At 41.1% G+C, this 10,696-nt stretch overlaps 1 protein-coding gene across 2 annotated transcripts in view; it reads left to right on the plus strand.

Annotated features, from left to right (window-relative positions):
* The window catches only part of epha6 (eph receptor A6), a 201,576-nt gene that overhangs the window by 160,024 nt on the left and 30,856 nt on the right, over positions 1 to 10,696 (plus strand). Inside the window, exons 6-11 of one of the 2 annotated variants that reach the window (XM_019882472.1) lie at positions 1,953 to 2,077; positions 2,499 to 2,661; positions 4,422 to 4,530; positions 7,252 to 7,322; positions 9,191 to 9,316; positions 9,938 to 10,449. In XM_019882472.1, coding sequence (XP_019738031.1) covers positions 1,953 to 2,077; positions 2,499 to 2,661; positions 4,422 to 4,530; positions 7,252 to 7,322; positions 9,191 to 9,316; positions 9,938 to 10,176 — 833 coding nt within the window. In that variant the 3' untranslated portion in view covers positions 10,177 to 10,449. Of the gene's footprint in view, positions 1 to 1,952; positions 2,078 to 2,498; positions 2,662 to 4,421; positions 4,531 to 7,251; positions 7,323 to 9,190; positions 9,317 to 9,937; positions 10,450 to 10,696 lie in introns of those variants that run through there. The other variant, XM_019882473.1, reaches the window with a different exon arrangement.

Below are 10,696 nucleotides of genomic sequence, written 5' to 3' on the forward strand. Positions count from 1 at the left end.
TTCAGTGTTCTACTCCTTTCTGGCCTTTTTTTTTTTTTTTTTGTCTTTCTGTTAGATTTTGTGTTTCTTTTTCTATTTGGTAAATCTAAATTCAGGGACGGTCCAGCTTAATGATTAGACTTGTGATTCAACACTTGTGAATTTGATTTTTTTTAAATCTAACGGTACACTTGCCTGATTTGTGAGCAGGCAGTGTGGGATAGGTTCCCACTCAGTGACGGTGTGAATGTTGGTGTGTTTCTTTTTCTATTTGGTAAATCTAAATTCAGGGACGGTCCAGCTTAATGATTAGACTTGTGATTCAACACTTGTGAATTTGATTTTTTTTAAATCTAACGGTACACTTGCCTGATTTGTGAGCAGGCAGTGTGGGATAGGTTCCCACTCAGTGACGGTGTGAATGTTGGTGTGTTTGGTTGTTTGTCTCAATATGTGCCCTGCGACAGACTGACAACCAGCTCAGGGTGCAATCCGCCTTTCGCCCGAAGCCACCCCCGCGACCCTTTTTAGGATAAGCGCTGTTGAAAATAGATGGATGGATGGATAGACTGATTTTTGCAGCATAAATTTAAATTGTTGAAAAATGTAATTTGGGTTTATTTCAATTGTTGGTACATTCAGGGCCACTCATTTGTTAAGCAGTGAGTGTCGACATTACGAAATGAAATAACTTCAGGTGTGGAGAATCCAGCAAAAGGGGGCCTTGAGGGAGAAAAAGACGGATGGATGAAAGAATCTAAGGTGGTCGCTTTGAGCTCAGAGCACCAGCAGCGAGTCTCTGTGCACCTGTTTAACAAGCTGAAAACCATGCAGGTCTCATCTGGTCTTAACTTGTTCCAAAGCCCCTAGTCTCAAGCACTTGATCAAAACCTCAAACATTCAGTAACCATCCCTCATTTTTCTCTTGAACTCAGAGCTTCCTTGGCATTATAATCAGCACCGCTATGGAATGGAGAAACTAGTGTTCACCAAAAAAACCAAAATAAACCAACAACAACAATCTCTCCATGTTGCATGTCATCTTTCCCTCAGGATACCCTTGAGAAAACCGGGCCCACCTTTTATACCCGCATAATGAGTCGGCTCTGTAACACCATGTGTAATCTATAATAATGACTCTCAGGACAGCTACATCTGCTGACCTCTCCTGGGAGCTGAGTACAATTATTTACCCAGCAAAAAAAAAATAAAAAAATCATTGAACAAAGCAAATGCAATTTAGTACAGGAAAATAAGATGCAGCTTCCTCCACTTGTTTTCAATTAGAACTAAATGATCTAACAGGATTCTAAAGCAATGTTGCGTATGTGCTTTTCCCAGTAGATTTGAAGGACTCGAGCTTATTATGATGTACTCTCATTGAGAGTGTGCGTGGATGTGTGACACTGATTGGACAGGTGTTAGTTCATCAAGCCTGTGTGATTCATCTCCCTGCACCTATGTCTGCTACATATTTTTACCGGTTCATAATAAACCATATTTTATAAATATTTTACAACTGTGTATGCAAGGCAGAGTCTCTTGAAAGCTCTCTTAGCTCAGTATGCGAGCCTTCTCACACAACAATGTTAATCATTACCGCAATTGATGGGGTAAGGCATGTTATTAAAATCATGTTATTCTGGGCCGCATTTGAAAAAAGGTCAAAAAAGTTTGAAAGGGAGTTGTCGGGTTTTAATTAGCTGTGCGTTAGCTGCATGCAGTGCTTGCCTCCCATTTACTGCCACCTAAAGAATTGCGCTGAAACTGGTTTGCCTGGTATGTCACAATTTTTCAATGAAATGACTTAAGACGAAGGAGGTCAAGCTTAGAGTTGTAGGCAAGTATCAAGAATGCCAAGCACATATTTTTATGCTGCAACGTGCTGTTGTACGTGTCACATAAAGTACATGCACATCAGCACATCATAGTCATCAACTGAATTTGAATGTGAATTTCTTGTCGTAAACCAGGTCCCTCACTGGTGGGGTCTCTGAAGAAGGACTGGGCCTCTCCCAACAGCATCGCTCTCTCCTGGCAGCAGCCCAAAGAAACAGCGTTGCCCATTCTCGACTACGAGATCAAATACTATGAAAAGGTACTGTTGGTCCGAGGCCAGCAAAAAAATAAAAAATACCCTCTGTAGCCAAGATCAGACAAATATTTTGGCTAGCTAATAAAGAAGTTTAGTTTGGTCCTATTTTTGGTCTATCTATATGCACTTTTCAGTTGATATGGAACCATATGCAGCATCTTAAGCAAGGTTTCAAAAAGGACTCAGCACATCTCATGCAGAAGAAACGGTTTTGAATTTCAATTAGCTCATTATGCTAACTGGAAACAGAAGATATGATGGGTTTTTTTTTTTTTTTTTTGGTTTTTTTCTTTGTGCAACATTGCCTGGAGAATGTTAATGGACATGGCAACATAAGGCCACTGATACGTCAATGGCTAGACAATATTTGGTCAAAACCTTGATCAGTTTACAAGTTTTTATCTTTTTTTTTTCCCCAACATAGGAACGTGACCAGCTAAGTTATTCTTCAACAAGCACCAAGGATCCTAGTGTGATCATCACAGGCTTGAAACCAGCCACCTGGTACGTCTTCAGTGTCCGCACCCGCACGCCATCTGGATACAGCTCCTACGCCACCAGATATGAATACAAAACTACTGGAGATTGTAAGTTATCATATTGTCACAATGGTTCGAACGGTCCAAAAACATTTTTGTGAAGTTGTCTGTGTTTGTTTGTTTAGTTCCCATGCCGGTTGTGGTCTGTTCAAGTTGGATTCGTAAAAATCTTTGCCTCCACTGTTGCCAGCAGTTGTTCATAGCAGTAATAAATAAGCACTCACATTCTTGTGCAGCATCAAACTTACAATTGATGTAAAGACTGACATCAATTAATAAGATTACATTGTAGAGTTGGAGTTTAAAAAAAAAAAGATGCTTGTAAACGTCAGGATATGTGCTGTTCGATCGACCGACGTACTGTGTGCAAAGGTGTCTGCTAAAACAGCCTTGATGTTTCGTGTATTTGAAATCAATATTTATTTGTGTCTTTTTGAGACAAGGCAACAGCTTTATTGCAATTCTAATCATAAAATACAAAGGGGCCAGCTGCCCTTTTGTGTGAGGTCAGGCATTGTTGAGGGGTGATTTGGCACAGTGGCTCTCTCACAGTGGCTCTTTCTCCCATCCAAAGCTGCAGCGCAGGGTTTTATCTGTGGATCATACGGCGCTTGGCCAAGCCTTTGTACTTCCTGGCCTTTGATCTGAAAGTGAAAGCAGATTCGCCCCCTGTCGCTCGCTCTGTCTCTGTCAGCCTGTCTATCAGTCAGCGACTCAGACTTTTGTTTTTCCATCAGTCTTTGTCACATCTACCTCTCCCTTTCAGTCTTATTCGTCTTTATCGCGCCGCTGTCATCCTGTTTCCTCATCCCTCACGCCGCATCCTTCATTGTGTCCTCACCTCAATGTCATTGTCTTCTCACACACACCTCATTATAGCTGCATCAGTCCGGCACGTCCTTACCGGTGTGAAGAATATGTGAAGCTGTGACAGTAGTCTGGCGTGGGCACTTAGACTCCCTCTGAGCGGTCAGTAATGGCTGGAATAGGGCGGCCTGTGGCTGAGGTGCTAGAGTGGTTGTCAAGCAATGAAAAGATTGCAGGTTTGACTCCAGGTTTATTCCGCGCACCTGTCAGGGTTACTCATGATAGGTTGTCATCATTGAATTTCTCTACTGTGAGGCTAATACGGGATTTAGCAATGAATCATTGTTTTTCGATCACGTCACGTCCAATCTTGATGTGTGGATATCTTTGTTTAATGTGCGCTCATACAGATAGAGATAACCCCCGCCCCCCAAAAAAAGAAAATCACATGGAGCACTCTCAAGAAGCGTGTGTGACCAAGCACCCTGATCTGCAATTCATATTCATTAAGCACGAAATGTGATCGAAATAAGTTGGGTAATACCAATCATCTTTCAATTATCTGGTCTATGTCAGCCGCGTGACAAGACACAGAAAATGGGGGAAAATCATGAATATCAAATGTGTCCAATTTAACCAAATGATTATGGACTAAATCGCAATTTAATGAATGAATAACATTAATTAAACAGAATCCAGCCTACGAATCATTTCAGTAATAAGGCTGATGGAGGGCTTTTTACATCACAAAAAAAAACTGATCAAACATCTCTATCTCCCAATGGAGAAACGACAATGTCTATTTATGGAACCTTCGGGGGGAGCCCGAAGATGCATTTTCGATGACGTATTTTTGATGAAGTATTTTTTCCTCTTTCCTCCCCCGTCATGCTTCCCACACATCCCATTTTCACCCGCAGCCTTATTTCACCTGTCTTATATATTTCTTACTTTGCTGCACTATCCGTATTTCTTCCTAACCTAAAATGTATCACCCCTAGCATCGGACCTGGCCTCTGACCAAGGTCAGGTTTTGGTCATCGTTACGGCAGCAGTGGGCGGCTTTACCCTTATCGTCATCCTCACCCTCTTCCTCCTCATTACTGGAAGGTAAGATGACTTTACTGCCCCTGACTTCAATTTGTGCACACTATATGGAGTACAAAGTCTTTTTTTATATATATAAATACACGGGGGCGAAAGGGTAGAGAAAAAAATCCGCGTTTTTCATCAAAATGCTGTTCTGTTCTCACAAGACCTGACTTCTGGTAAATATTGAAGAAGTTTCTCCTAGTGTTATCCCAAAATTCAAACGTTAGTCTTCGCTCCAACTTAGAATCCAATGTGAGTTTCGAAACGGATTTTTATGTGTTTAAATTCCGCTGCATAAGTCATAAATACACCTTCAGTTAAGTTGACTACAAAACGTTTACACGACATGTCATTGTCATGGGTCCGTTCTAGTCATCGTCATGCTTAAACCCTTCTGTAGATTCAAATCCAGCGAATCATAGGCTAACTTAAAACTTAAAATTGTATGCCTCGAATGATGGGGGCTGCTGCTTTTTATTTTATTTTTTAAATTTGTTTTAGTACCAACGAGAAAAGTGGCAGGCAACTTTGTGGAAGCATCTGAAAAAAATAAATAAATAAAATCAAAAAGTAAGAAAAAAAGGCGAACGGTTGATTCCAAAAGTACATGACCCCTACTTCTACTGGCCACACTGCTCTTGTCATGAATAATGTTCCTTTTGCAGTATTTAAGTAGAGACTTTGGGGCCCAGGGACGCCTTTTGAAAAGTCACAGTAACTTTGACGAACTAACTTGGAGAACCGCTCAGAATGTTGGCCCGTACGAGCTAGATGGCGGATATTTTTAACTGAAAGTTGTCTGGAGGGGTTCCTTGAGTCGAACATTTGATCGTCTGTAGTTGCTGACCTTTCTTTTGGAAGAGCAATATATTTTTGTGACACATTCACAATGATTCTGATGAAATCACCAAACCATCTCCATACCTACACTGTGTGAAATGACAACTGCTGCTTCTACAGCCATAAAAGACCAACTCACACTGTACTTAATAAGCCTGTGCAAGTTCTGCCTGAGGTCGGCCATGTTATTCACCAGAAATTCCCTCCTAGAAGTACATCCTGTCTGATGATATATTTGAATCCAGCGATGAACTATGCCAGTTTCATTTGTGGCAGATTATTTCTTTATTGGCATGAACAGATGACATAACCATGACTGCCCAGTCTTGACTAGTGTCACATGCAAGGAGCTTTACTTCATAGCTCACTATGACCAAAAACAGTTTCTTTCTAGGTTCAGGAGATTCTCTGGTTAGCCACTGCAAAGGGGGAAATAAGTCCATCACTTCACACACAAGGTGTTTTTGGATGAGGATAATAATGAGGGATTTCCGGCAAGGAAGGTTTTGATGCTCTGCTAGTTTTTTTTTTTTTTTTTTTTTTTGTTTCCCCTCGTTACACAAACACATACTGAGCAACAAACCACTTGATCACAATATGTAGTCCTCGTGCCCTGAGTAGGAGGGACATTTGGTCTTTTTTGTGTACTTGAGCAGCTTGAGAACGATGAGAGCTTTCATGGGGCTCTTGTGGAAGGGAGGTTTTGCAAGAGCAAATGACATGTGAGGAGGTGGACCTTACTGTTCTCAAAACTTCCTGAAATTTGAATGCGTCGCTGTGCCTGATACATAAGAAAGATAACAACAAGCTGAAGCTTTTGTGTATACTCCGTCGTTGAATTGATGCTCCACCTTCTTTTTTCCCCTTTTTCCACCTCAATTCTTGGGTGACCTCTGCTATGATGATGTGACTGGTGGGGATGTTGAGGCAAGAGAGGAGGGGTTGGACTCCCTGTTCTGCTTTGATTAGTGCTCTGGGCAAAGTGCTTTAATTGAAGTTCCTGTTTTTGAGTGCTTATGTAAATGTGAGTGTGTCCTGCAAAAATCTCTTCTCATAACAAGTATTCATGTCAGTGTCGGCGTGTGCGGCCTGGACATGAAAGCCCGTCAGGGAGAAAGCGAACCAGGCGGATAAAGGGGATCAGAGGAAAGGACTGGAAACCACTGATAACGGCATACGCCGCCATTTCTTTAATGAATAACTTGACCCCATCAACAAAGGTCAACAATGGCTTTCCAAATCCCCCTTCTTCTTCTTCCTATGACTGTGTCACCTGCCATGTTATCGGCGCTGTCCATCGGTGTCCGGGACCCCACAGACTTAACTCAGTCAAAGCACACGCTGGCAACCTGTGGCTCAGAGCACCCTGACACCACTTCTAATCTGTTCACCCAGATTATGTAAAATCGCACAGATGCTCACATTTCGCTCTGACACAGTAGCTCTTCATCCAAAATGCTGAAAGCGGTCGTCTTGAACCTTTCACACCGCATCGTCACATCTCTTCACGTGGTAAACTCACAAGCTAAATATCTGCATGTGGCTGAAAAACACGAGCGGCAAACAAGACTGATGAACAACTGCCAGTATGGCTCTTCTGTTCTCTTTGAAGTGCTGAACATATCTTACTTAACTTTGTATAAATGATGGCTATTTCAAACTCCATCCACACTATGCTTCCCACTGGAAAAACTATTATCTTTACTTACTTTTTGAGCGATATTAAACATCCATCCAGCCTCCTGCTATTATCTGAATATTACATGTTAACACCATAGAATTCTCAGTGGCGCTCCTCACTGTGGATTTAACTGGCTATTTATCATCTTTAATCTTACACTGTGAGCAAAAAAACTAAATTGGAAGCCTTGGACTTCATTTAATGTGTGCGTTTTGCAGGTGTCAGTGGTACATCAAGGCCAAGATGACCTCCGAGGATAAGAGGAGGACCGATTATCAGAACGGACATGGTAAATGAATCAACAAACCTCATTTGTTTGGGTAATATTCATAATGTGAGCGTGATCTGCCATGGAAGTTCTGAGACGGCCTAAGGTTCAATCGAAGTCAGAAGAGCAGTACACAGGACACGGGCATAATGTCCAGTAAATTCAATACATAAAAATCTATAACTGACTTAAAAACATGGTCATGCTTTCACATCAATATTTTCATTGTTAAAGTTGCTGTTGCCTGTGGTGAAAAGCTGCACTTTACTAATTGGAGTTTTTTTTGTTTAGTTTGTTTTTTAAATATATAATTTCAGTTCCTCATTTGGCTATACATGATAAGGGCACAACATTGCAGTGCCACTCACCTAGTGCATTTCTACACTGATGCACACAACAACATATGATTTCGTCGTAGCAGACCACAAAAAATCATCGAATGAAGACTCATGTTTTGATATTAGTCAGTCAGTCAGTTCTTTGGTTCGTGACTAAGTCTGTTAATTAGTCCTGCCGTACTCTGAATGACACAGCCGAACCCAAATGAATTGTCAAATGTGCATGCTGCAGCCACACATTTTTTAAAGAGTGGCCGATGAGTCGCAACAATTTTTTTTTTTTGGATAGCAGGTGAACGGCGTCGCATTGTCACCAATGTGAAGGCCAGAGAAAAATGTTATATTGTATCACATGAGCCTTGAACAACAAAATTATTTTTCTGGGTACCCAACAAGATCAGTCTGTTTCTGTCACATGAATAGATTAAATATCCTTTCAAATATCCACATTCTCTCCTTTTATTTTTCACCCGTTTCCTCTCTTTGTATGATCATAATGCAGCGATAGCATTCAGGGCAATCTTCTTCTTCTCCTTATTTTACGGTGTTTGATTGTAAATTTCCCCAGTGTGGGACAAATAAAGGACATCTTGAGTAAAAAATAATACAGTAACATGTCAAGCCTCAAATTGTTGTCTCCCGAATTTGTATATATGTGCACTCCTCTGCACGTATGAGTGGCTAACTGTAATCAGTTGGAAATGTATCCAAGACAGTTATTTTCTACAGCGTGGCTCAGCGTGCGGCAAGCCAAGTTAGGCAAGTGGTGTATCGTGACCCACCAGGTTCTAGCAGATGGTGCTGCGGTGGGGTCGGAAAAAAAATTAAAAAAGCATACTGCCTGACAGGTTGCATTATCGCCACCCACAAGACTGGAGATGAACAGAATGTGTGACATATCTCTCATATTAAATGCTGCCTAAGGTTTATTTAATGAAGTGACCAGTGAAGGTACCACCGCGAACCTTTTGTGTCTATTATCCGTACTCGAAATGGAGTGTAGAGGAGAGGAGAACAAAGTCCTCGGGGTTTTGCGGTTGTTGCTTCATGCATCAGAGACAACTGATAGTTATTTATTTATTTTTTTGTTTGTTTGGGTTTTTTTTTTTGTGATGCTGTATCGATCACCCGCGGTGAAGCGCGGCTTGTCTTTGGCTTCCCTCCTGCAGGCAGTCAGGCTGTACTAAAGATTTGGTGACTTGCTCAAGGACACTTGTGCAGCATGGATGCTTGCATTAAGCAAGGCTTAAACAGAGTTATTGAAGTTCAATAAGACAGGCAAGATGTTTCTAGATTTTATCAGATGATAATTTGACAAGGAACATCTCTCTGCTTTCCAGAGATTTTCAATGCGATTACATCTTTTTTTCACTATGGTGTAATTTCTGTTTTTAATTAAAGGAGCTCAAGAGTTTAATTACGTTTCTCGAAATGATCGTCTCTGTTGAATTAATTTCACCTTTCAATTAGATCAACATATAAAGAGCAGAACAAAAAAAATAAAAATTAGTCCACCACGTCATACTACTTTTTGTCATTCAACCTCTGCAGTTCCTTTCCCTGGGATTAAGACCTATGTGGACCCCGACACTTATGAAGACCCCGCGCAGGCCATCCATGAGTTTACCAAGGAGATCGATCCATCTCGGATCCGAATTGAGAGGGTGATTGGAGCCGGTATGCATACACTTCACGCTTTTGCTGTCACTGCTTAATGTAAGCCGCCTTCTTGGATCACATTTGCTTTATGGGTGATCATCTGTTGTTGTTCATAACACACATACTTAAGAATCCCCTGCTGCTGATGTACACCCTAAAGAGAACCCATTTTAGCATTCCAAATGGTAACGTTATATACAGGCCCGTGTAGAAGTTACATTGACGAGGAAAAATATTTACAGAGAATGATCAAGTATGTCATTTTGAGGGGGTAGAGAGAGACATAATTTGAACTGGTCTAACTCAATCAGGTGTAAATTGCAATACTGCCCCCAGGTGGAGATAAAGGTACCTGGTGGTTAAGTGAGTTGACTCCCGCAGTACAATCTTTATTGAGATAAGGCACACGTTTGACTTTTGAAAATCCCATGGAACAACACTACAAATTGAATTGAAAGGTAAATTCGGTGCATTCTTCCATTTAAATAAAGAGTATTGATATTTTTGTGCCGATCAGTACATGTCACTGGCATAGTCGATAGATAAACCATTTTATAGCTGTAAAAATGAATAATAATTTTGAGAACATTTCAGTTAAATTGGATAATACTTCCTTGAGATGTTTGTTTTCCATTCCAGGTGAGTTTGGAGAGGTGTGCAGTGGCCGACTGAGAACACCCGGCAAGAAGGAGATAGCTGTGGCAATAAAGACACTGAAAGGTGGCTATGTGGAGCGTCAGAGGCGGGACTTCCTACGTGAGGCTTCTATCATGGGGCAGTTTGATCACCCCAACATCATCAGGCTGGAGGGTGTCGTCACAAAAAGTATGAAAGCCAACCACTGTTGCAGATCACAGCCACACTTTTTTTTAATATAGTTATAAGCACAGCGCACAGCCTTGAAACTGTACTCGGCACCTCAGTCAGAATACAAAGAGCTAAATTTCGTCTTTTGTGTTTCCAGTTCTATTCAAAGTAACACCATAATTCCCTCAATTGTAAAGGCACAATCAATCGCAGAATTTCCCACAATATTTCAATGCAAAATCTACGGTCCACAGATACTCAACTCCGATAAAGGCTGTTTGCTCCGGTCATTTGATTATTTTTATTCTCATTTCTAAAATCCTTGCACCTTACTCAACTGTTTTTTTCCTGATTTATACACGACCGTTAAATCATCTGTATGCTGTTTTGTTTTGGTTGTGAAGTTTATATATGTGTGTTGTCTGCGAGACTGTTGTAATAATATAATGTGAGCATTATACATAGATTATCCTCTGGTGTGTGCGTGAGTGTGTAGCGCCAGGTGTCATTTTTACGGAGGGGTAAATTTTATGATTGCAAAGTGTGTGTGTGTGTGTGTGTGTGTGTGTGTGTGTGTGTGTGTGTGTGTGT

This window comes from Hippocampus comes, unplaced genomic scaffold (genome assembly GCF_001891065.2).
Source record: "Hippocampus comes isolate QL1 unplaced genomic scaffold, H_comes_QL1_v1.1 scaffold111, whole genome shotgun sequence".
In the NCBI taxonomy this organism is placed as follows: Eukaryota; Metazoa; Chordata; class Actinopteri; order Syngnathiformes; family Syngnathidae; genus Hippocampus; species Hippocampus comes.